The following is a 26591-nucleotide window of genomic DNA, read 5'->3' as shown; positions in this document are numbered from 1 at the left end:
AGGGATGGTCCGTGTCATTGTGATGTCTGCTCAGCAATAAAAGCTAAGAGAAAGAAGGAGGCAGGGGGCATTTGTTATTACAATGTTTGTCTTGTGATAGCTGCTGTGCCTACTGAAGCCCTGCTTCTTGGGATTTGGCTGGCCAACTCCCGCTGATGGGAAGTAGAGTGTAAGTATTTTCTTTTCCTCTGCTTCCACACACAGCCTTTGCTTTTGTTTTATTAAACTGTCACTATCTTGAGCCACAGGTTTTTTCCATCTTATTTTCTCCTTCCTTTCTCATCCTGTTGAGGGAGGGAGATGGAGTAGCTTGGTAGGCAGCTGACATCCAGCTGAAGGCAGGACTCTCAAGGTGGGAAAGCTTTTCTCACCGTAGTTCAATGTGACACAATTCTGAGAGATTAATGCCAGGCAGGTTTTTCTTTTCTAGAAATTACTGGAGGGTAATTCAGACCTGGGCCATAAGCCAGGTGAACTTTCTGTATGTTTCACACACAGAACTTGTGGCAGAAATGTTTGAAAGCTTTAGAATGAGCTGATGTCTTTGGAAAGTAGCTGGGGTCATAAACTGATATGTTTTCTCCATTAGCTTCCCAGGGATACAACAGAGGTAAGCTTTTGGTAGAGAATAAACAAGGGAGAGAGAGAGGCAGGACAAGTCTAATGCTCTGATAACTTCAAGTGAAATAGCCTTAACTATAAAGAACAACAGTCATTGCTGAACAGAATACTTAGAACTGTTCTCTCGGGTTTAACACTGCATCTAAAACAAAGAAAACCTGAGGGAAAAAAAGTTTTATGAATGATTTGCTGCGTGTCTTTGACTCTCCAAACCCTAGGGACAGAGAATGAGATGTCTCATACTTCACACCTTGTGCAGTTCTAGGATGATTGCTCTCCAACCATGGAAGCTGAGTCATCACACATAAAGCAGGGCAGCTGAATCACCTCTAGCAATTTGCCATAATAAAGGATCACACAACTACTACTGTCATATGAGAGCATCTCCACTGGCCACGAATCTCACTGTTAGGGGCCAATTTTCAGAAATAGTTTTCCTACCTTGCAAGTGCCCAGCATTCACAGAAACAGAGTCCTAAGGCTAAGGAAGGATACAAAATGAGTAGCCAAATGAGTTTGGACTAGCATCTGCTTCCCAGTGAGAAAACTTCCTTTCTCTCCTTTACGCTGCATATTCTTTCGTAATATGCTCTCAGGAACTGCTGAACTAATCAAAGTAATCTCTCTGCAAAGGCATGTATATCAACACCAAATCTAATAAAGCAGGAAGACAGTTTCTATAATGTTGAATTTACTTTAAAAAGTCAGTGTTTCTAGACTAACTGGAAATGATGTGTTTTCAGTGCATTGACTTGTTGTTAAGATGAGAGGAAATAAGAAGGAAGAAATATGTCATCTGTGACCCAGGGAAAAGGAGAGCTTTATGCACAAGCTGCATGTAAACAGATTGAGTGTTGGCATTGTCCAAGACTAAGACATAAAGCAGAAAACTAAGAGGCTCTAAGCAAAGAAAACGAGAATGTCAAGTCAAAGATCACATCTGATCTAGTATTTATGCTTGTCTTGAAGATTGTATGTCTCAAACTTTATGTATTATCAGTTTGACAAGACTAGGATGTAACTGTGTGCAACTCCTTTGAGTAGAGTTCACACATGGGAGACCTCCCATTGCCTCATTTCTCTGCATGTCAAACATTTCTGTACTTTCTGCTCCACTCCTCAATAAGCTTTATTTGAAGATAGTATGAGCCTTTGCCAGTTTTACATTGTGGCTTTCCGTAATGACATCTCCTGACTATTTAGTAGTAAAATTCAAAATCATCTTCCAAAAAGGTCCTGTCCCCCAAAATGTCCAACACCATTCTTTGCTGCAGCATCCTTACAGTGCAAGCACTGTGCATGCAAAGAGGAGTGGATTTGGAATTCACATCAGTGTCTTTGAAGTTCATACATTAATGTCACATCCACCATTGCCCTGATATTCATGTGTCTGATGTCATACAGAGAGAAGGGAAGAGCACAGTCTACAAAGTGACCATAGAATCTCAGGCATTGGCAAAGGTGAAATTTGTCAGTGGCTCAGCCACCTCTGGGTGCAGTTCTGCCACAGCTGGTTTAAATCTGGCTTGGTTGCATCTACCAACACTGCAGGGCAGAGACATTCCGTAAAATCTCTCTGCCTCTCTTAATGGGACTGCTAATAATTATTCTTAGGGTGCCACGGTTTGAGAGCCTGTAGAGTCTAAGAAGCATCTCTGCTGGTTAATGTTCAGTGGCCTGGTGACAATAAGGATCACTTCCCTCCTCAAATGACTATCAAGGGAAACTGCAACACTATAGGTGAGTGCCTTTCATCAGAGGGACAGCTCCCATTCATACAAAGAAATGCAATCCTTCAGTTTATGGTTAGGTACTGCAGGTGCTCATTTAAGGAAAGGTAAGTGTGCAGAGCTGGGGGAATGCAGTTCCCACCATTACTAACACAGCCTTCTCACAAAGGCTTTCCAGTAACAGTTCACAGCATCTATTTTTAATACCAACTGCACTGAAGCTAATAGCTTGCATCAGGGTCATTTGGACAGTGGGTGGAAGGCCTAAACTGTGATACTCAGGCTGCAGTATCTGCTAGAAGAGCTTTTTCACACACTGTGACTAATTCTCTGTTGCAATTAAACTTCACTTTACAACAGTAATGGGCCTTCAACTGGGAATACAGCAATTCATCTCTCTTTGCACAGTGGAATGTAAAGCCAGACTTGTGTGAATGAGAACTCATACATGTGTACTTTACCTAAACACAACTGAAAGAAAGCAGGCGGCTCTTGAAACAGATGGATATTTGCTGTTTTCTGATTAAGGTATTGGTGTGGGGTTTTTTGTTCTGTTGTTTTTTTTTTTTTTTTTAAATAAAGAGCAGAAAAGGATGATGTCAGGTTTTATCCCTATGTTTGTTTATTTTTAGAAGTAGACCAACGAACAACCATGACCTAAATTCTACAAGACAGAAGTGCACACAAGCACATTGTTATATATCAGAATCTCTTTGAGTTCTGACAATTTCAGCAGAACTGTACACATGCATCTTCTTTAAAAGCAGGCTACAAAAAAACTAACTCACCAATATGGTGAAAAAGAACTGTATATTAAAGAGAGTAAACTCCACCTTTTAACTTCTTTGTCTTCATACAGAGATAGTGTGTGGGAATAGTATTCAAATTCAGACATAAATTGGTCAAAGGTAAAAAACAGACACCAGCACTTTTAAGTGAGCATCAGTTTTATACTGTCATTGAAGTAAAGCTGGAATCAGGATGGAACAAGCTGCAAACTGGGCATGTGCAGACTCTGCCCTCTCCCGTATTTAAATGGAAGCCGCTGCTGCTGCCCTTTGCTAAGCTGATGATGGACTGAAGCAATCTGAAGCTCTAGTGAGAAACTCTGCACGGGCTCTCACACCATTCCAAAGAATCTAACAACCTGCTTCACACACACAAAGGTAAAGTGGCTGACTTAAATTCAGGGGACAGCTCTCTTTCTTGGCTTTTGCTTAGATTTTGTTCACCTGAATAATCAGCCCATTCAGAAGGGGATCTTTTGTCCCTCCGAGGACACCAAGAGCGCCAAAACTGTGGAGTCCTTCAATGCATGGAATGACTCGGAACCCAATGCCTACACACTGATGGATCTGCCTCTTAAAACTCCAACAGTAAGTGTTTTTTGTCACTTAAAGCTGTAGCTTGTAGATCTCTGGCAAGGCTGACATTTGTAGGACCGTAAAAGGACAGTTAAAGAGCATGTACACATTTAAATCTGTAATGCAATAATGAATGACATAACGAAAACTTTTAAATCTTCTTTTTATTCCTCTAACTATTTCTTTAATACAGAAAGGGCTGTATGAGCAATGTTTTTGAGCAGAGCTGTATGGGCAGAAGATAGGCAGGAATGTCTAATGGTAAAGTGCATCAAATACGTTGCAAACTATCGAAACAAGATGTTCTTGTACGTTAAATTGCTGTTCAGCAGTTCAAACACACTGCTCTCTTGTGTTGTTATTCAGGGCAGAAATCCCCATAATTTCTGTAATAATCTGTAAGTGCAGTGGAGTGCTTATGTATGTGTTAAAAGAGTTATATGCAGTTACCCAAGAAAGTTGTTTGGAAGGTTTTCTCAGGTAAGTCCTATCAAAGCTCTTTCTGAGTTTTTATATACTAGAGAAAAAGACATTTTCCTTGGAAGTGTGAAAGTGAGAATCTGTTGTGATGACACCTCAGGATGAAATTTTTTGGATTTGCTGAAAAAATTTTCTCCATCCCACCCCACAAGCATAAGCCAAAGGTGTTCAGGAGTCCTCTTCCTGGTTTGGTCTCTGAATATTATTAGGACTGCAGGTTTTGTTCATGTGCTGTTTTTACAAGAGTCTGTTTAAAAGTTTTAAATGAAAACATGAACCAACCTAATTTTTAAAGTTTTTAAAATCTGTTTTTTTTAATAAAACGTGGATATCTGCAGTGTATTACAGAAAAATAAACAAAGAAGCGTCCTGAGCCGAGGCACTCACAAGACTAAATTAGATGGATAACATGAGAAAAAGGATAGCAGAACATAGCAGGGAGGGAGAAAAGGGGTTGGAGAGTGGATAGCGAAATGGAAAAGGATTCTGGGGACACAGTGATTTACACTGGAAAATTAAAAATTGATCTTTTCTGTGTTCTGCTGAAAGATCTGATTAGCTGTCCCTTTCCTCTCCCTAGGTCAAGTGTCTGTATTGCCAAAATTTTGTATTTTAACTTGACACAAAGACTGGCTTAAAAGAGTTTCAGGAGTGAAAGCAGTGTGTGCTGCTTGTGGCTGAGATTAAATCTGGGAGATAGGATACAAAATCTGCTATCCAAATTGCTCAACAGGACAAGCATCATCAATGGAAAGCCCTGCTGTCTACTGGAAAGAGGGCTTAGCAGTTAGCGTCACCCTGCTGAAACCATAATTGAGGGGGGATTACACTCCTCTCTGTGCTGCCTGTCATCACAGAGCAAGTGCCCACAGAGGCAAGCTCAGAAATCAGAGCAAGGACCTGTAAAGGAAAATAAGTGCTATCAGTTGTTTGAGGCCTCTTGTTAGGTAGGCAGTACAAACACCACGCAAGGAAACCCAGGAAATTACAGTGTTTCTGGTCAGCTAATTTTTCTAAACCATGTAACTTGTTGTAATGTAAAAGGCCTAACACTATCATTGCTTGTATAAGTCATACTGTGTAAATAAGTGGCTTCCTTACCTGCATTTGTAGGAAAATTAAGAACAAAGAAACGTGTTACTTTGCCAAAGTTCACGTTGGAGTGCCAAAACTTGCAATGTTTTGGAACTGGGCTCTATTCCATTATAACATTCTTCCTGCAAAACCAGTACCTATAGTTTGAAGTTAGATAAATTCATAAAAGCAACCACATAGCACTCCCTATTTTCCTTCCCCTTTTGTTGTCTTGTTTTACACCAAATTAGAGACAATCCTTCTGCCATGTTCAGGCAGAAGTAGCTGAAAAAAATGTCTTTGACATAGTTTTTTCGGCTTCTGGCTTTGGAACTGGTGTCATACAAATCAATCAATCAGAATCAGCACTGAAATATGTTCAAATGCCCAAATGACCTTATGAGGATTTCTTCTTTTCCTGTAGCTATAACTAAACTTGATCTTATACTCTTGCTATTGTGAGACTGTGAAGAATGAGCTGTATCAGATACGATTTATATTTACTATGAGTATTTGCATGCATGGCCCTGCTCCTACCATCATCACTGTTAGGTTTAGTAGGACAACAGTATTCCTGGGTTTAATATCTGACCTAGACTTCCTTGTTACCTGGACAAATCACTTTGGAATTGTGATTTTGGTTTAGATTGCAGAGGAGTTCCTTTATCCTTTCAAGTGTCCTAAGATTAGTGTCTTGGAGGGTCTTGACAAACTTCATGGTGAAATACAAGTTCTACCTATGTGCCTTAATGAACCTGCCCTGTGGCTGATTCATTTTTACTCCCTTCTCTGCTTGCACCAAGCTTCAGTCTGTCTCTTCCTAAAGAAGCAAGCTGGTTCCTCAGATTGTCCCTCAAGGAAGAATTCTGCCTCCCTTGCAAGCAGCTGTAGCAGCAGGTTGTAAATATAGAATAATGAGGCTCCATATTGTGCTGCAGCAAGGATTTAGGCATATTTATCTATAAAACATTTGCTTTTCTCCAAACTCCCAGAAAGCATTTCAAGTTTGTACGTCTCAGGCAAGTTTACTGCAGGACAACTGAAAACACAGATCTGTTATAGCTGTTTTGTTGTAGGCAGTAGACAAATATTCCTTTAGGGAAAAGTGACCATTTTAAGGAGGCAAACTTCATTAAACCTAGCTGTTTTTCTCTGCTCTAGTGCTTCCACAAGGACACATTTAAACCTGCTGGAAAGAAACACATTGACATAGAGCAACTCCATAACCCTTGACTCTGCGTCTATTGAGGCAAATGACAGAGTAGGATTTAGCAAAGGATTACGCCTATATATGGAGCATTAAAATTTATGGAGGAGTAAGATTTTCCTTTCCAATGGATAACAATGCTGTTTTGGGGTACAAACCAAATTACTAAGACTTCTTAAAATTAAATTCTCACATCACTGTTCGTTATGCACATTTGGTGTCTCTTTGGAAATGCCCAGTTCTGGCTCAAGGCAGACTGTTTTTTTTTCAGAGATGCTCATCTGAACCAGTGTGGCACTTCTCAAATTGGTTCTACAAAACTATAGTGTAAATAAATAATAAATTCTATGCCTTCCAGAGATTTAAAAAAAAAAAAAAATCTTACATAGCTCTAGCAAAAGGCCTGTTTTTACACACACCCAAAAATGTTATAGAACCTGCTTTTAATCTTGACTAAAGGTTGACTGAGTTGGGTTTGTTGAGCCTGGGGAAGAGAGAGCTTTGAGGAGACATTAGAACAGCCTTCCAGTACCTGAAGGAGACTACAAGAAAATTGGAGGGGGAAATTTTACTATGACACAGTGGTAGGACAAGGGGTAATGTGTTCAAACTGAAAGAGGGTAGGTTTCCTTTAGATTTTAGGAAGAAACATCTGTGGGGATGTGAGGCTCTGGAACACATTGCCCAGAGAAACTGTGAATGCCCCATCCCTGGGAGTGTTCAAGGCCAGGCTGGGTGGGGTTCTGAGTAACCTGGGATAGTGTCCCTGCCCATGGCAGGGAGGTTGAGGGGGAGCTAGAGGATCTTTAAGGACCCTTCTAACCTAAACCATCCTATGAACATCCCCAAGACCCTCTCCCCAGGGATGCTCTGAATCTCTTTTTTGCCCAGCCTGTATTTGTGCTTGGGATTGACCTGACCCACACAGAGGACCTTGCAGGTGCCCTTGTTGAATTTCAGGAGGTCTGCATGGTTCCACCTCTCAAGCCTGTTCAGGTCCCTCTCCAGGATGGAATCTCTTCCCTCCAGCCTGTCAACTACACCATACAGCAGGGTGTCATCAGCAAAGCTGCTGAGAGTGCCCTCAATCCCACTGTCCATATTTCCAACAGAATGTTAAATAGTGCCAGCCCCAGTCCAAATATCTTCATTACGAGGTGTTTATAGAAAGCAGGCTGAACAGAATACATGCAAGGCAATACTGCTGTGTATTATCACTGCAACTGAAATAGTTGTTCAGAGTATTCTCAAAGGACAAGTGCTGCAATATGGATTGCAACAGGGGGATTTTTATTCTGCCCTGCCAACCAAGGACTTGTACTGTGCAATGACAATAGAAGACAGAATAAACAGGGCTAATGCACTGGAGAAACTAAATAGAGAAAGGCTTTGGGAATTATCTGATTTCTTGATTATCCTGCTGACCTGATTTTCTCAAGCACTATCTTTTTCTCCCTGTCCTTTCTTTTGATTTCCACAGAAGACATAGGGTTGAATTTGATACAGGCACGTAATTTTGTCTTCTACTAAGGAAGCTGTGTGTATGTGATGGATTTGAAGTGCTTAGGCCTGATCTAATCCTTTCTCGATCAACTAGTACCTTTCTTTGATGTAAATAATAATTCTTTTTCCAATGAAAATAGCAAAACTACTTTTTTAAAATAATTGGGTTTTGTCTCTTAGAGAACAACTGAGTTGTATCCTCTGGTGAAAATCCAAGGCCTACAGGAAGTCCACATTACAGTGCTAATTTATTCCTTTTGCCAGACACTTTTTCCTGCTTATATGTGTAGTTTTATAATTTATGCCCTAGTACTGCTCCAGTATAAATATTATTCCTTTATTTTTTCTCACACTTGATGTTTCTGTTGACTCTGAATTTGTTTCATTAATGAATAAGTGATTTTAAAGTCTTTTACTTTCCCTTAACTAACCTTACCTCTCTTGTGATTTCTCCATGTATTTATATTTCTCTTTCAGATTTTTCCTGGTCCTTAGTGCTCCACAAATTTAATTCAAATTAAAGCCACTTTAATCTGTTCTTTGTATCCAAAACAAGTTCCTTTAGTTGCTTCATTTCTATTACATTGATCCAGTTCTGATTAAATGGATAGCTACAGGGAAAAAACATCAGAAATCTCCATTCCACTAAGAATCGTAATTAACTCTCTGCAGTACAGGTATTTAAAAATGCCACAAGACTAAGGAGAAATAAAACCAACCGAAACCAAAGAACACCTGATCTCATTTACTTGAAAGAGTTTTATCTCAGACTCTCCCTATCCGCTTGCTATTAGTATGGAATTATTTTTGTTAGTTTACCGGCAGCATGTTGAGCACAGCAATTTCTGGCTGGGCAAGATGCCCATTGATGTTAAAGATGTTATGTCAACTTCCACTTTGATGCAGGAACCTGAACCTTAAATGCCATGATACTGTCTTTCAGTTAATGTACCAAACTTAACATTTTCCTCCAATTACAGTAACAGCCAGAACTACATTTTCTTTCTCTAAGATCAGAGTATTTGTCCAGCATTTCATTGCTGCTAATGTAGAAACCCAGGGAGTGCACTCTGGTGGTTGAGGACTGCTGTGGGCAGATCTTCAGCGCACAAAGCAATCTCATCCAGAATCCCAGGCACTCCTGGGGTTTACCTCTTGCTACTGGCACACTGGTTTTATATCCAAACTGCCTGTAATGACCTCAGCCCCACCTCACAGATGTATTCAGAAATAATGTCTGCCTCTATTGTCAAAAAAATACCCATTTCCAATACTGCAATCTTCAGACTTGGCTACTGAATTTTGCTGTGAGTTATTAACTGATTAAGACACAAATGCTTCAATCAAGTGGTTTATGAAATCCTTCACAGAGAGCCAAAAAAAAACCCAAGCCTTGGTTCAGGCAGACCAAAACCAGAACTGGTGTGCCTGTGGAAACCAGGCATAAGGTATAAAGTATTTGTGGTTCAGTTTTTCTGATCCTCAATTTAGTTTCCAAAAGACTCTTGTTCAAGCTGCCAGGCTTTTGGTAATCAGCTCTTGAGGGTAGCTCAAAATTCAGTGTTATTCAGTGGGAAAAAAAGAAGTGGCCATACTGCTAAAGGAGTAAATGCCTATTTATCCATAGAACGTTTCTACTTACTTAGAGGAGTCTAGCCTGTGATGTCAGAGGATAACTGAAATTGTACTTCACAGATACAGAAACTTTCCTGAAATTAAATCAATAGGAAACTTACTTTTTGTTCAATACTGCATTACCTGATATCAGATGCAATGAAACAGATCCCTTCCTGTCTCTTTTTCTCCTCTAGATCATTATTTTTCTTTTGGGAGAGAATAGGTTGCTGTTCTTCACCAAAAGTCTAAATTGACAGTAAGCATACAAACCATCCTTTGCCCTTTGCATTGCTGATGGCATATTTATCCCCCAAAGATGATCAACGGTAAATGGAATTTGAATTTATTCTTGTTTTGCTTGTTGTCTTTTTGCACTCTTGACCATTTTCCCTTCTAGAGAGGCACATGCCAGCTTATTCAGAAAAGTTTGGCAATATACCTATGATATTTGCTCTTATTTGCTCCACAGAAGATGACAGTGCAAGATGTTCCTCGTGCCTTTCCCACAGTGGATGTCCCAGATCATGCCCACTATACGATTGGAGTTGTCATTCTTATAGTGGGGATTACAGGAACTCTGGGTAATTTCCTGGTCCTCTATGCTTTCTGCAGGTACCTTTCTTTTGAATGTCTTTTTAAATATTTAAATGTATGAACTTGAACTGTATCCTGTGTGCTGCAAACACAGTCCAGGAATACTATCAGACTACTTTACTGGCAGAGTAAAATGCACCAAGAGACTGCAGGATTGCTGTAGGAAAAGGGTGGCAACCTGCCATTTCCCTCTGACTTCTTCCCATTAACCACAGCCATAGCAAAATTGTTAGCAAGATTGCAAAGAACCACCCAGATATTCCAAGCAATGGAAATGCAGCCAAAGCAGAAATGTTACAGTGAATTTTTTTCTACTGGCTGTGTCTGCAGTGAAGTGATGGGCTGGCTTGCACCTCTGTACCTCATAAATCTGCTCTATTTTAGATGTTTCCTTCATCCCGTTTCTAACTGGTCAGTTTCTTTCTTTCCCCCTGTTCATTAGTGGCCATGTCCCATTTTCTTCACAACATTTTCAACACTTGGCTTGTTTCCTTTTAACTAAAGCCACATTCCAACTTTTATATCTGACGGACATTGGATCTCTGACAACAATGTCATATGCTCACCATTCCTGTTCCCTCCTAATTCTGTGTCTGATTTGTCACACTGGGGCAGAGCATTGACATGATGTTCAAGCCACTGAACGTCTACTGTGAGATTGTTCTTTAGGCGCTAATGTAATAAACCAAAATAACAGCAACAAATTATAGGATAATTTGGCTGTGTTAGCTTAGATCACTGGTGTGTAGATGAAAGTTGTCTTGGTCTCGAGCCTATATTTATGGGCAGTAGGTTTCAGCACATTCATTCAGAGTAGATACCAACACTTAAGTGAGAATGAGAGTGTCCTTAAGAAGATAAAAGGTGTTGGCATGCAGATCAGATATGTGAGGATGAAGTACATGAGCCAGCGCAGCTCTTTGGTGGGTCCCATGCAGGATTTCCAGTTATGGCACTTACACCTCCACTGGAGGACACAGCTTGTCTTTATTTGAAGGTGATATGAAGACAGAAAGAGATATGATAGCTGAGTAACGAGAACATCAGAAATTCAGAAAACTGTCTGGGTGCTTACAAAGCAGGCTCAGGTAATGACAAGCCATAAAAGAACCAGCTGCTTGAAACAGAACTGTGTTCAGTGGTTTCACAGACTACATACAAATACAAACAATCCATAAGCACCTACTAATAACACCTCCTTGCTCTGGAATTGACAGGGTACAGTGGTCCTGCTGATAGATTCTGGACCGCTGCAAAAAGCCATGGTTTTTCATCTATTTTTCTGTTATGTCTAAGACTGAAATTGAGAAAGGAGCTAAGTAGTTACACTGAGCCCCAAAGTGAAGAGCTCTCGGTTAAGTTTTTGTGTGTACCCTTTAAAACAGGGTACTGAAATATCACGAATAACAAAAGCTGACAGAATACACTGAAGGCTGCTTATTGCTCTTTTAAAGACAGTCTGGGCCAGTGCAATGAGTGTCGCAGAGAACAACTGATGTAAAACCAAGTGCTTGATGTGGCTCATAGTGAGTTTGCTTAACAGGGCCCAGATCCACACATCCATAGTGTACATCAACTTAACTTCCTGTTAATTGTGGACATGCAGTGCACTGGTTAGAATATTTAAAGAATAGTGCCATTTATCCCCCATCACTGAGTAGGTTATCAAAACAATCCTGTGAAGTGTGCAGGAGTATAAGGGTGTAAAACTGAGCCTTGCTTGTATTCCCTCATGAGGGAAATGAGAATCACTCTGCTTTAGCTTACCATGTAGTGTTCCTTGGTATTTGTGAGCTCACCGGAATTAGCAACAGCATAATTAACAGTGCAGCAGTGTTTAGCAACATTTCTTCTGATCTCTATAGGAGTAGAAGCCTTCAGACTCCAGCCAACATACTCATCATCAATCTAGCTGTAAGTGACTTCCTGATGTCCATTACACAGTCTCCAGTTTTTTTCACCAGCAGCCTCTACAAACACTGGATTTTTGGTGAGAAAGGTTTGTATATATTTTTTTCCAAGATTTCACTGTGTATGTTCTTACCACAGTGGCAGTTAATCTGTCTACCCTCAGGTACTCTCGCAATCTTGAGAACATTTCTCAACATTGTTTCACTGTTGAAACAAATATTTCTTTGAATATTTGTGTGCAATAATTCCACTGCCATCCTGAGAGGAAAATTATATTAATGAGACAGATAAAAAGGCACCACTGTCAACAGAAGGCACAGCACTAATCTTGCCAGTGTTCTTCCCCAATCACCTTATGCCTTAGTTACTGTCAGAATCCTCTGACAAAGAAGCACTCCCCCTCAGCACACCAGTTTAAAAGCCCTTCCAAATTACCTGCTCTGGGTCTTGCACCTGGCATAGTGAGGCAAGAAAGCCTGGAAAACCTGATTTTTCACAAGAGAAATGTTAACACTTCCTGCTTAGTAACAAAATGTGGAATGAAGGTGCTTTCATTCTTCCAACATAACTGTTGTAAGAGGAAGACTAGTCTTTGCCTCTTGAACAGGTAACTGACAGAAACTCAGAGAAGCAAAATTGCTATTTTGATCTCTGATGACCAAAACCATATTTTATTTTACTTCTTTAGTATTCATTTGCATACGTTAAAACTAATCCAAACCACTGCTTTTAATCATTAGGTTGTTTGAACAATTTAAATCTCTCATTAATATATTCATAGTCTGAATATTTACTTCAGCTAAATTACTCATTAATATATTCATGTTTACTTCAGTTTTGCTGCCCTTGAGATATGAACAGCACCAAAGTAACTATATCCCATTGTTAAGTAAAACATCTGCTTCTATGGGACCTGCAGTAAAACTGGAGCTAAACGAGATATGAATGAACTGCTGAAATGATCCCACTAGAAAAATCAGAAATCAATGCGTGAAAATATGTTAAGTTTTACTGTCTCCACCAATTGGAGCAAACAAAATCTTTGAAGTTTATCTCCATGGATAATATAATTAGCAAGACAGACAGCAGCTTTGAAGTAGCATTATAACTGCAGGAAAACACAAGTTTCATTGCTTTACAAATTCCAGAAGACATTAGTTCATAAGAATCACAGACTTGAACTCTCCTAGAAATAATTACCATGGGTAGATTAATTTCACTGCTACTTCTGTCATCTTCATTGCAAGGCTGTGAGCTGTATGCCTTCTGCGGAGCTCTTTTTGGCATTACATCTATGATCACTTTGATGGTGATTGCCTTGGACAGATATTTTGTCATCACTAAACCTCTGGCTTCTGTTGGAGTGACGTCAAAGAAGAAGGCCCTAATAATCCTGGTAGGAGTCTGGCTGTACTCTTTGGCTTGGAGTCTCCCACCCTTCTTTGGATGGAGTAAGTGAACTGGAATAAAACTTTTTTGCCCTCATAGTATTGGATTAAAGACCAGTTAAAGGTACAGAAGAGGGTTGAATTAATTGCTCACGTATGAGGCTCAAATAGACCAATTTGAAAAAAGAGATGAAGTACATGTTGAAACTGAAGGTCTCTAATCAAAAGAAAATAATGCAGTGGGCATTACAGTGATACATATGACAGTGGTACTTTTCCTTAAGCACATTACTTGCTGCATAAAGAACAGTAGATAAATTCATGGCCAGAATTTACGAGGAATGCACCTGCTCACTATCCCATGTCCACTTCCATTGACTCAAATTCAACAATATATAAGTTAAATAAATGTGTTTGTATTAATTCTGATGAATTTTCATCCCCAAAAGTGCTATCTAAGACAGGAGTGTCAATCTAAGTCTTTTTACTCACATAAAAGAGGAATACATTCTGAGCATTTGTGCCAAGAGATCTTCAGTAAGTCCTGACTGTGCTCTGGATGGACAAATTTCACTTAGTGTTGTCCACATTCTCCATTCAGTCATTGGTGTTGTCACTGGCTTCCAATGAGCATGGCATTCAGTAGTAACTAAAATGCTTTTGTAAATGTGAATTTTACGCATGGAAATTGGAACATTCATACAGCCCCTTGATCATTGCAATTTGTGACAAAGCGAGTTTGTTATTTTTCCTCATTGGAATCTGTCTCACTGCCATTAAGTTTAACTCCCAAGAGCCACCAGCTGTAGTCACTAAGTTAGAATGAACTCATCACTCAAAACCCCAGCCCACCATTATGCTTCCTAATTCCAGAAGAGAATGTGTCTGCCAACTGAGGTGAGAACACAGACATGTTTGACTAGTACAGGATGTAACAACCAACTCAGGTACTGAGTAGAATTTCAGCAGAGTTCTGTTATTGTCATATTATTGTCATTCTGGTCCCCCTAAACATGAAGCATGCTTAAGCAGGCAAACTGCAGTACTGACAGAAGCAGTCTTTAGTTGAGTGAGGAGCTGTTAGAATAACAAAATGAGAATATAGCCTTAGATTATAGATTTTCAGTTGAAGAAGGTGGAATAATTGCTTGAAGGGTGTTATTATCTTGTAATTAGATTGTAATAGTGCCCACAGTATGAACTCTCACACTGTAATTAGATGCATTTGAGAACATCTGGTGCAATATTTTTAAGAGCGGAACAGAAAATATCAGTGTAAACAGTTAAAATTAAAATTCCAAAGTAAAAAGACGTTGCTATTGCCAATTTATTTACTTAACAGTTTGAAACAGTTCCTTTAAAGAGAATACATTTTATTTCAGGTAGAACATGATTTTCTTTTTTCTTTTTTTTTTTTTTTTTTTTTTTACTTCTTCTCAGCTTTACTTCATGGCAAAATAATTTGGTCTACACAATAAATCTTCCTCCTTTACCCAGTAAATTTCCTTCATCTGCACATGCTTAGAAAAGTGGTACCTAGAGCAATTGGTCTGACTCCTTAAGAAGTAAGCAATTTGACAGGAAACGGAGGTATTTTAAAACAATACAGGTCTGGTCCAAAATCCAAATAAGTATTTTCAGTTTTCTGAAGCCTTAGACTGCTAAACAGAAATACAGTAGGGAAAAAAATAGAAGAAAATATAAAAGCCCTTGACATGAAGAATTGTTAATCCTTTTAAACCCTTTTTTCCCTTTCAGAGAATAGGACTAAATCCCATGTTATTCTGAGTATCTTCTCTAGCTTCTGCACTCAGAATAACAATCACTTCATGGTCTATGCCTTCTCCTGTCTTCCTTTCTAGGTGCCTATGTTCCTGAGGGTTTGCTGACTTCCTGTTCCTGGGACTACATGACTTTCACACCATCAGTCCGTGCCTACACGATGCTGCTGTTCTGCTTTGTCTTTTTCATTCCTTTGATTGCTATCATATACAGCTATGTCTCTATCTTTGAGGCTATCAAGAAGGCCAACAAGTAAGTAGACAACAGTCCTAAATTTTTATCCTTGTCTTTAAGTGATTGCTTGTTTTCTTGAAACAAAGAAAGAACAGAAAAAAATTGGGATGTTTCTCAGAGTTATTTTGTAAGCGCAACTGAAACAGAAAACCAAAAGAGAATTCTATCAATAGTCAATATGGTAAGAAGTATGATTCTTAGAAGGGCCATTCCTGAGTTTAGGCCTGAGCTTATCATTATATTATCTAATGACATGGAAAAGGGTACAGAAATTAACCAACCAGAACAAAACCAAAGCGGGACCTCAGAAACACCTAATGACAGTGTATCAATAACTGTTTCACAGAAAAATAGATGGAATTGAACTATAATTATTTTTTTTTAAAGAATAAAGGGTGAAAAGGAGATTAAAGATTTAATTGCAAGATTCTGAAACATAAAGCTGTTGCTTTAAAGGGCAGCCTGCCACTCCAGGCTCCACTGGTACCACTCTATAGGTACCAGTCCCTTAGATTCCAGCAGATCAGGTCATGTAGCTCAGAAGTACAAAGTAACAGCAAGGTAGCAAAACAGGACCCAGGGAAGCAAAGACTCCTCTAACTATCTTTAAGTCAGCATTATTCAATTGGTTTGAATATTTACTTTAAGTGGAAAATCTTTTGGTACAGGACTATTTTTTTCATTGAAGCACGTGTGGATTTTGCCATTGATAAGTGCAACAGAAGTACATCAAATTGTGAAGGATGGGTCATGTACTTGCATTAACATGCAAGAAAAGTGCTTGAGTTACAGCCTTTAGCAGCAAAAGAGTAATTGCTGCCCCACTTCATGAAGCTATTTGATCACTTTCCTACCTTTGTTTTTTGCTGTTGTATGTTTATTTTCCCTAGGTCTATTCAGACATTTGGATGCAAACGTGGAAACAAAGAGTTCCAGAAACAGTACCAGAGGATGAAAAATGAGTGGAAGATGGCCAAAATTGCACTGATCGTCATCTTGTTTTTTGTCATTTCCTGGTCACCATACTCTGTGGTTGCTCTGGTAGCTTTTGCTGGGTAATTATAAATGTATCAGCAAAGGAATATTCAGTGAAAGCAAAAGATGTGGAATTGTAAAAGACAGATGAAAGGCAAAGCTACTTTGCATGTTTGATGTCTGAAGAGTGTCCAAAACATTCACATATTTAAGAGTGATAGTAAACAAATGGGGCACATGCTGACTGATTTTTGCTTAGTTTGACTTTAAGAAAATAAAAAAAAAATGAGAGAGAGAGAAAGAAAACAATATTATTACTGACAACACAAACTGCCATGCTGAAGATTTCTGAATGCATTCTTCATGGTAGGATATTTGAACTATCTGAACTTTATTTAGCACCAAAATGCTAAATAAAGCACTCCAAAAAGATCCTCCCAGGAGTTGCTTCTCTTTTTTTTTCCTCTAGTTTTTTAATCTACAAAAGTATTTTCATTTTTTCTGTGTTACATCAAACTGCTGAAATTCCTTACATGTATAAGCAAGTTCAAAATTACTGCACACATGCCTTGGGAGCTTTTTGATGCTGGATATAAAAGAACATAAATATAAATCATCAAATCACGTTCTTCATCTATTTAATTGTTAACATTTTATACAGTAATTTCAAGGGAAGCATGACAGTATTAAAACACATAGCTTGACAGCAGACAGTTGATACAATCCAGGCACAAGTAACAGACTGGGAATCCAGATGCCTTGGCTCTACGTGGTTATTTCTCCCACCTTAAGATGTGAACTTTCCTGTGCTTTAGTTTAGCCTCTCTAAAATGTGTGTGACTGTCTGTTATGTTTATGTGACTGACGATTCCTATGACAGTACAAACCACTTCTCTTTGTATTTTTCAAGTCAGAGATAAAAAGTAGGTGTTCCTAAAATTGACACACAGCTCAAATTTACTTATGATGGAGCATTTTGGGAGACAAGGGTGATTTTTGTCACACAAAACAATGCTTTAAGGGATTGCTTTAAGCTGACCACTACGTAGAACTGTTGCACTGTCGTGTAGGATTCAGCATTTGCCTTGGGAGGATCAAGTATCTGCTGAACTTGGCTTCTGCTCCATGTCTCACACTCTCAAAAATCTGATCAAATGAAGAATTTTATAATTCTGCAGTATATTAGAAAGTAGCATTTTCAAATTTTGCTTATAAAGATATCTGGGGAGCAACATAGCTTCATTCATATTTTTTCCATTTCTGAACTATGTCTTTTAGGCAATCATACTGGCATTTTTCAGAGATTAATAGACCAAGCCTGGATGTCTTCTGTGAAATTTTATTGCAAGGGACTCATAAAATCTCACTGCATGCACATATGGGAGGTATACATGGCGTCTGTGGCTATAGTCTTGGACGAAAGACAACTCATCTGACAGACCAACAACACATGAAAAAGGAAGCAAGAACCTTAATTCCTTTAGAAAATATTTTGAGAAGGGAATAGTGAGCTAGCACACAGTCATGCTTACTAATATTTTTGGTCTGTAGGTTGCATTTTCTGGAATTATTAGCTTAAACACAAGGCTTTGCCATTGTTTGTTTCTGTTAGCTGAACTCTCCATCAGCCTTACCAAAGCATTGTCTCAGCTCAGGGTCAAAAATGCCATTCCAGTAAGGTTACACTGTGTGTTATCCAGAATCTGTGAAGATTTATACCTCTAATCAGTGTTTTTAAAGTATGATCAGGAGAAACCATGGTAAAAATTGCACATGGGGAACATTTTTATCAGAGGAAAGCCTTAAGAGGCGAAATGGCAGCTCAAAACTCAGCCAGCTGACAAAAATGGTTCCTGTATTGCAACTGGCAAACCATTTCCACTTCATCACAAAGCATATATATTCCCACAGTATGATGAAAAACTTCCTCACCAGGATGGTGAGGCCTTCTTAAAGGCTGACATTGTCCCTAGGTTAAATAACATGGCAATTACCGCAATCCTGAATCATAGCAGTGAAATACTGCCAGAGAAGCCCCAGGAAAATCGTATTTCTCAGAAATGCAATTAGACTGAGGTTGATCCTTACAGGTAGAGGATTTAGAATTTGTCTTCTCACTGTTTTGGTACAAGACTCCCCTTTCACTCTCTCTAGAGCCTTAAAGCACTTTGTCTTGCCACTACATAACTGCATAGACAATGCAGAACTCAGTAGTAAATATATTATATGTTTGCATTATTCTAGGTATTCCCACGTCCTAACACCTTTCGTGAACTCCATACCAGCTGTGATTGCCAAAGCTTCTGTCATCCATAACCCCATCATTTATGCCATCACCCACCCCAAATACAGGTAAGTTCACTCTTAAAAGCTATGTTTAATATAACAAAGAAAATCTGGGAATAAATTTGTCACTTTTAGGTCTAATACCTGAACTCTCCTTCACTTGCTCTTTTTAATTCTGTAGGACAGCCTTGCCCTCCCCAGGAACACTCCTCAATGCCATAGAAATGTCAGTGGAATTTGTACTTGGAACAAGCTACTGAGCAGATGGTAGTTAGAGATGTTTATGGATACTGATCTGTATTTACCTATTGCATGCTAAAAGATGGAAACCTTTCCATCTCAAAGGGAAGTACCGTAAATTTTTAACTGTCTTCATGAGAGGCAGACATTGGGCAGTGTTGCAAATAGCACTTTGTTACATTAACCAGGCAGTGAGAAAGGCAATACAGTGAGCCAAACCACCTCTTCCCTATTTTGTGCATCCTCCTCAAGGCTTTCATATTCCAGGTAATATTTCCTCTGACAGGTAACATGAAGGGTTATTTCCACTCCAAGTTCAGATGCAGGCAGTGAGATTTGACGGATGGCAGCAAAGCCAGAGATAGGCTGTTGTTTCACCACTTACGAAGACCTACTGCGTAACTGGATAGAGCAGAGGGGGCAAGAACGTCTACGTGGGGAAGGCTGGCAGGAAGAGGAAAGCTAGGCCAGAGTTTCCTAATGCTGCATATGAGCAAAGTAATACAGTAATATAAATGCACATTCCGTACAACTCTACAGATAGCCAGCAAACAGATGTGTAAGAGGAGCTAGAATAGCTGCTTAGGGGAAGATTAAAATAATTCATTATGTAGTACTTCTGTGAGGTTCAGTTTAAAGGGATAGAATTTTATTTTTGCCCTGATTAAGCTGAAAGCAGATAAAACATTGTTTTAATAGCTCCCTTCAGTTCCAAGAGTTATATTTTAATGCCCTTATCCCTGCCAAGCAATAAATTTGAGTTCTGCAGAACACTGTGAATAAGTGATCTTGCAGGGTGATTGTATATGAGGTATCTCGAAAACTCTTTTTGTACCCAGTAATTTTCTAGTCCATGCAGTATTAGTTCATCTCTCTGAATAAATGCATTGTTTATGATGATTGAATTTTTGTGCTAACAGGAAAAAAAACTGACTGGTTCTACCTCTTCTCCATTAGAAGAGCCATTGCAACATATGTTCCTTGCCTTGGACCCCTACTGAGAGTTTCTCCTAAAGACTCACGGTCCTTCAGCAGTTACCACTCCTCCAGACGAGCGACCGTAACCAGCCAGTCTTCTGAGATAAGTGGGCTGCAGAAAGAAAAAAGGAGACTGTCTTCTCTCTCTGACAGTGAATCGGTAAGGGAGGCACTTCCTATACGCCCCTTTTTAATGGCAAAGCAATTAATTTTCATACAGAGTCCTTCCAAGTGGTAGATTCTTTAGATGAAATGCATTATGGTGTTTGTTATAAAAGCTACAGAGAAAGTGGAGGGACAAAGCGAAATTAAAGACAGAAGACTGAAGTGTAAAAGCAGGATGTAGATATTTTCTTCTTGATAGTTGGTGGCACTGAAGGAAGAGTGGAAAAATGGAAGAACAGGAATTTTAGAAAGTAAAGTGTTACCAATAGGTAAGGCTTTATAAAGCCTTAGGTATCAGTAACAATAAAGGAAGCACAGAGTCAGAGCTCAGTTGAAAGTCTGATCATACTTTTAGGTTGTGCTTGTCTGATCACAAATTTGCAGTTTGGACACGGAAAAAACAAAGTCCTGGTCACAAAATAGTTGTCTAGTGAAAGCAAGGCTGTAATGAAATAGATAATGCTTTCTAAAAGTGGGATGTATTTGGAAACATATTAATAATCAGATTTAGACAAATCAGTAAATCCATTACAGAATCTTTCTCACAGAAGACCTCAACAGCTTGCTGCTGTCAGTCTAAGTGGAAACAAATGTTTTACACAGCAGCTGAAAACCAGGCAAGTTATTTGGCATCCAGGCTCCCTCCTGTAACTCAAAGTTACACTACTAACTAAATAAACATATTAGTTGCAAGAATTTCAACCTAAATTTCCGAGTAACTGAAAAGACAAAATTTTCTTGGCAGTTCTTTTTCACAGTCAGGATAATAATTGTATCTAATCCAGCCAAGCGCTGAATTTTGGCAGTTGTTTTTAACAGTCATATTTCAGTTTCTTTGCCCTCTCTGTTCTTTTGACTTCTCAGTCCAATCAAAATTAAATTCTTCTGGCTGGTAGTCTCCAGTGAGGTGGAAGGTTTTAAAACTGGCTAATAGAAAAGGAACATAGTTATATTGCATCTCTTACACTGTGAATCTTGATTCTTAAAAAACAATAGACTCCCTCAGTAACACGGTTTTGTTTTCCCATTAATTGGAACAAAGTTTATAAACCCAGGACTCCTCCCTGAAACAAAATATTTCTAAAGCACTGATTCTGCAGTCCTGAGACATTTCCTTCTATTTATTTCTGCTTCCACCCAAGCCACTTTGGAAACTTTGGCCCTAATTCCCCCAAACACCTGTGCTTCTTAAGTGGGTAGTACTGTGGAAACACTGTGTCCTTCGAGCTACAAGAGGCATCAGAGAAGTTCCAACAATAGATTGTAACAAAATACTATTTTCTTTCAAATTTTGCAGTGCATCCTGTGGAGGAAAAAAAAAGTAAGCTGAATTTTAGATGCAACAGACTTGATAGTCTTATTTGTGCTTATAAGCAAATATTTGATGAAGGTATATATGGCAGAAGTTTTGTGAAATGTCTTTTATACAATGCCTGTTTCTTTTATGATTTCTGTCTAGTATTTTTGCTGTATTAATTTTAGGATGGTACTGAAACAGAAACTGATACTCCCAGTATGGTCTCCAGACTTGCCAGAAGACAAATTTCCTATGAAACAGATAAAGACACAACTCAGACTAGTGACATAAGAGCCAAACAGACAAGCCAGGATTCTGGGAATTGTGGGAAGGTAATAGACTGTGTAATACTAAATTCTTTGACAACTGACAAGTTAACAAATCTGCACGTTGTACCATAATTAATCATGAAGGTTTCTGCCAAGAAGAAGCGGATAACCTATGAGTTAACACAATGAGTAATGACTTAGAGGCTGTAAAAGGTCATCAGCTTCTAATTCCCACCGTGGTTCATTATTCAGCTGTCTTCATTGCATTTCTGCTGCTGTTTTAAAGAACTTAGCATCTGAATGGAGAGTTGTCTCGTGTTTGGTTTTAAGTGTGTATTTAGTAACATTTGTCTTTCACTGTCCAAATTACTCGGTCGATCTTTCTGTTGTCTCACCATTTGCTACCAAATGAACACATGGTAAGATGTAAAAACAAGGCTATCTTTAATGTATCACTGCTTTTCAGTCAGTCCTCTGCTGTCCTCTTTTTTTCCCCTATGCATTTTGCATAAGTCAGATATTATGACTTACCTTTATGCCATTTATGCCAGTCTTATCTGCATTCATTTTTCAGACAGCTGTTTCAGATGCTGATGACATATTGATGGTGGAGTTGAATGTCACAGAACACATGGCTACACCTACTGTAAGAACTATTCTTTTAATATTTGGCAACAAAAACTAATGACAATCCCAGTCCCTGAGCACAAATTAAGTTGTTTTTGAGATGCAAAAATTACACAATATCCCCAGCACAAGGCAGAAAACATGACCACAAAGGGTAGACTATTGCTGAAGCCAAGCAGAAGGAGGACATAGGTACTACAGGATTCTTCTGAAGTCCAACTTCTCCAGGGAACCTGAATGTTTTCTTGAATTTAATAAGTCCTCTGATGAGGTCTGTTATTTCCTTAGTGGAGCATGGAAGCATTAACTCGGTGCCATCATTATATTAAGGATGTGTATGCTAAGCTGAGACAGCCATTCAGATGGCTGTACCTCTGAGACAGCCTTAGTCCTGGGGCAAGTACTGCTGCACAAAGTGATTTTGTTGACTAATGTTCTCTGTTTTGGGTTCCAGCAGACATCTAAACCGCGCAGCTTGGAGGAAATCAAGGTCAGTTTTTGAAACATTCCACGTCACCTATTTAGTCAGACTTTGTATGTTGTATTAGTGTCTGTTTCTTCTTCATCTAACATAGCTACAGCATATGGGTAAAAATAACTGATATCTCTCACAAGTGAGTCAACTTGCCTTCATTTTTAGCAGTCATGGAAATAAAAGCAAAGAGTTGATGGATGAAAACAAAGTCGTTTTATCGTTGCTGCACTAACCCCAATGTAATACAATCACCTTAAATTGTCTCTTTATTGTCAGCAATGACTTTATGACCTATTGTGAGCCTCATCCTAAGTGATTCTTTGGTCCTGTGCAAGTGACAGCTAACATTGCTTATTATCAAAAAATGCCAGTTAATCTTTCCCTTAATTTTTACCTCATTATGTAGTTTGCTTCCCCCTTCAAATTATCCGTGCTGTTAACACCACATTTTACATTACCCCTTACCCAATGACCCTAAGCAGTCCCTGTTTATGGAGAAACTCTTTATCTGATTGATTTCATAGGCTGTCTGAACAAATTCACAGTATTTGTGTTCATAGTTGAATGTGCTGTCATTAGCCTGGTCTTTTTTCAAAATAGACCAGCACTTAAGTAGCAGATGCAGTCTTTAATGCTTTAGTACATTAGCTTGTTTAGCAGGTGGGGTTTTTTTCATAAGTTATTCATGAAATATTAAAAAATTGTTCAGATATACTTTTCCCTCCATCATTTAAGTTTGCTTTTCAGGCATGGGGAGTAGCAAAGTGCTAAATATATGTAATTTTTAATAGATGATTCAACGGGATCTCCTTGTAGATGTTTGTGTTGTCCATTTCTTGTAAATCTTTGCATCCTTTAGAAAAGTGAGAGCCCGAACAGTATTGGACAAAGAAAAGGACAGTCTCGCCAGGGATCATCTGCAGCCCAGATACCCAGTATTACAATAACATGCAGCAGTGTCCAAGGAGTAGAGCTGCCTTCTAGATACAACTCTGGTTTCCTGTACCCTAAATCCAGCAGTCACAAGCAGAACAAGAAGTCCAGCAGTTAAGTGAGTGGTGCAAGCCAGAATATCACCTTAGCCAACAGCTCTGGAACAGCTGTGGACTGCTGAATCCAGAATACCTTCCTAGATTGGTCTGAAATGCTCCTACAAAGACACAGCATAAGACAACCAAGGCTAAAAACATGAGGAGTGATCTTTTCAGCATCAGAACTCTCTCCAGTGGATCACATCTTGATCTGAGTCACACTGTAATTTTAATATTTCTTCTTTATGCAGCTCATTAAAAAATTTCTTTCATCTGGATTTTACTCTGCTCACATACATTCCCACCACTGTACAGACCTTACTTAGAAGCCTTCTAGGATTAATCTTAGAGGGAAGGGAAATATGATATTCAAAACTGGCTTTGTTCACTTAGTGTATTAACTTCAAAACTATTACAGAGCTAAAGCTGAGAAATTTTGGGGGAAATGTACATTAGTTCCTGAAGGCGGTTTCTTCATTATTGCGACGTTTCTCAACCAAATGTACACTTAATTATACAGTCAGTGCTCCCTTCTCTCATTAATGATGTGTTTTTCCCCATTGTCTTCTACAACCCAACAAAAGGCAATGTACTTTAGCAGTCATTTGAAGTCTCATATCTTTATTTTAATTTCTGAGACAGGGAAAGAGAAAGGAGTAATGCTTGAGGAAAAGGCTATGGTCCTCTCCATACTTAGCTTTTTTTCCAACAGTGGCTTAAGAGATAATTTTAACCCATTCTCAGCTAACTTCCCCAGAGCTATAGGAGATTATTATGAAACTCCTTCTGACTTTCCTTTAGCAGGTTTCATGAGAAGAATGCAGAATACAAAGAAATGTTTGTACTGAAATGTCTTATGGGTAAGTCAATACATCTGCTTTCTGATACTTCAAAGTTGTTTACCCTTTGATGTGCTTTTCTAAAGTAAATATTGGGAGGAGAAGGTTTAGTTCCCCAAAAGCAGTTGTTCTAGAGATGTATGGAATCCACATCTTCCCCACTTGGGCATTTTCATTTTCCCCTTCTCTAAAGAGCAGCATTTGTATAGCTGAGGGTTTTCTTCTGCAGTGACTAAATCCACGAGATTGTACTTCCTTCCCCTGAAAGGAGCGGGAAAGATTTCTACCAATAGTGACTTTCAGCTTTTCCCTGGGGTCTCTTACAGCGCATAAGAAGAAGTGAACAAAATTCATTTGCAATTCATAGCAGTCAGTCTAAAGTGGGGCTGAGCCCAAACAAACAGGGCACAAAGAGCTATTGAAACAGTTCTTCCCCATAGGCCCTCCAGCAGTTCTCCCTTTGGTTGCAATAATGGAGGGAAGCCAGCCAGTCATTTTGTCCTAAGTAAATCAATTCTTCCCTATGTCACATCAGAAAAAGCCATAAAATCAATAAAAATGTAATGAGCTTATTATTTTGAGGGGAAAAATCAGTGGGTTCCAGAAGGTCTGGGGCATTGTTTTGAAGTAAACTATTGGAAACTTAGGTCAGACTGAGGTTTATTGAAAAGAAGGTTATTAAAACTAAAAATGAAGGTGATAATGACCTCTGCAGCAGACAAATGTAAGATCATGAAAAAAGTGAGGCATTCAGGCTGGTAATAAACTGCCAAAAGAAACACATTGTTCAAAATCCACGGTGTTTTTATGTAAATGAAATCATAGGCATCAGAGATGGAAAGGAGCTGTTACAGTCTCTCCCTTCACCTACCACAACAGGATATTGTCTCCCAGCAGATGACAATATCAAATTGATAATATGCACAGCTAGCAATAAGCAGAAAGAAGAGAGAAAACATTTTTGAGCAGGAAACATGTTCAAAAACATTTCTCAAGTCTAAGGAGTTCTATTATGACTTATTGCTGAGGCTTTTAAAAATATTTAAAAGCATGAAACATGTAATTTTCTTTGTCATGAAGGCCATTGACACTACTAAAAGATGAGAAGAAACATTAGCAAATGCTGCCTGTTTCATATGGGTCACAAAAGACAGAACCTGTCAAGAAAATAGGTCTAACTCACATGTGCTGTTTGATGTGTTAACAAGGAGTGTATGATATGTGTCACTAATAGCCAGATCCTTTGCTCCAGTCATGATTTTGTTTCAAGCAGTATTCTTCAAGACTGCACTCTGCTGCATTCCCTTCTACTTTTAGAGGGTATAAAAAGAATACTTCCATGGCTAGAAGAGCTTTACAAATCCACAGCATGTTGTTCTCTGTATCCTTCAACTCCAACATGTATTAGAGATTAGTTTGTATCTATAAAAAGAACTACAGCTGTTCATGCTCATCTACTTACAAGAGACTTGTAAAGCATATATTAATTAGGGAGAATTTGTATGTGAGCACTTCAAAACCCTCGTGTGTACTCTGTGTAGCTAACAGCTTTGCCTTCCTTCACCTCTGCTGTGTCTATGAAAATCATCCAGGGGAAAGCCTACAAAATTCATCTCATCTGAATATCTCTACATGTGGTTCATACTGTAACCCCTGCGGCATTTGGAATAAATCATTATTAGTTCATATTTCATCTCATCCTAGCAGATTTATTTGTGTCCTGTATCCTCCACTTGGCAGCCATTCTCTTGGTTTTGCTGTCTCTTTACACCCTTCAACACAGATGACTGATTGGATTAAAATAATTTAGGACTGAGATGATTCACGTTTCACATGAAGTCAACTGTACAGGCTGTTCTGCAGAGACCGCCTGTAGTTTACCATGCACTTGGACATGTTCCAGT

General features: G+C 38.9%; 1 protein-coding gene across 7 annotated transcripts in view; it reads left to right on the top strand.

The window, feature by feature from the left end:
• The window catches only part of OPN4 (opsin 4), a 40655-nt gene extending 14287 nt beyond the window's left edge, over positions 1-26368 (top strand). Inside the window, exons 1-14 of one of the 7 annotated variants that reach the window (XM_066191613.1) lie at positions 2285-2361; positions 3573-3727; positions 10066-10208; positions 12056-12189; positions 13349-13552; positions 15352-15523; positions 16396-16560; positions 18725-18832; positions 19964-20144; positions 21632-21778; positions 22290-22361; positions 22797-22832; positions 24653-24708; positions 26280-26309. In XM_066191613.1, coding sequence (XP_066047710.1) covers positions 2331-2361; positions 3573-3727; positions 10066-10208; positions 12056-12189; positions 13349-13552; positions 15352-15523; positions 16396-16560; positions 18725-18832; positions 19964-20144; positions 21632-21778; positions 22290-22361; positions 22797-22832; positions 24653-24661 — 1557 coding nt within the window. In that variant the 5' untranslated portion in view covers positions 2285-2330 and the 3' untranslated portion in view covers positions 24662-24708; positions 26280-26309. Of the gene's footprint in view, positions 1-2284; positions 2362-3449; positions 3518-3572; positions 3728-10065; positions 10209-12055; positions 12190-13348; positions 13553-15351; positions 15524-16395; positions 16561-18724; positions 18833-19963; positions 20145-21631; positions 21779-22289; positions 22362-22796; positions 22833-23676 lie in introns of those variants that run through there. The other 6 variants (XM_066191610.1, XM_066191609.1, XM_066191612.1 and 3 more) reach the window with 6 other exon arrangements.
• The last annotated feature ends 223 nt before the right edge of the window (positions 26369-26591 follow it).

The sequence above is a fragment of the Chamaea fasciata genome, unplaced genomic scaffold (assembly GCF_029207755.1).
Source record: "Chamaea fasciata isolate MVZ Bird 193981 ecotype frontalis unplaced genomic scaffold, bChaFas1.0.hap1 SCAF_9, whole genome shotgun sequence".
NCBI classification, from domain to species: Eukaryota; Metazoa; Chordata; class Aves; order Passeriformes; family Sylviidae; genus Chamaea; species Chamaea fasciata.
This window is presented reverse-complemented; position numbering and strand designations above follow the sequence as displayed.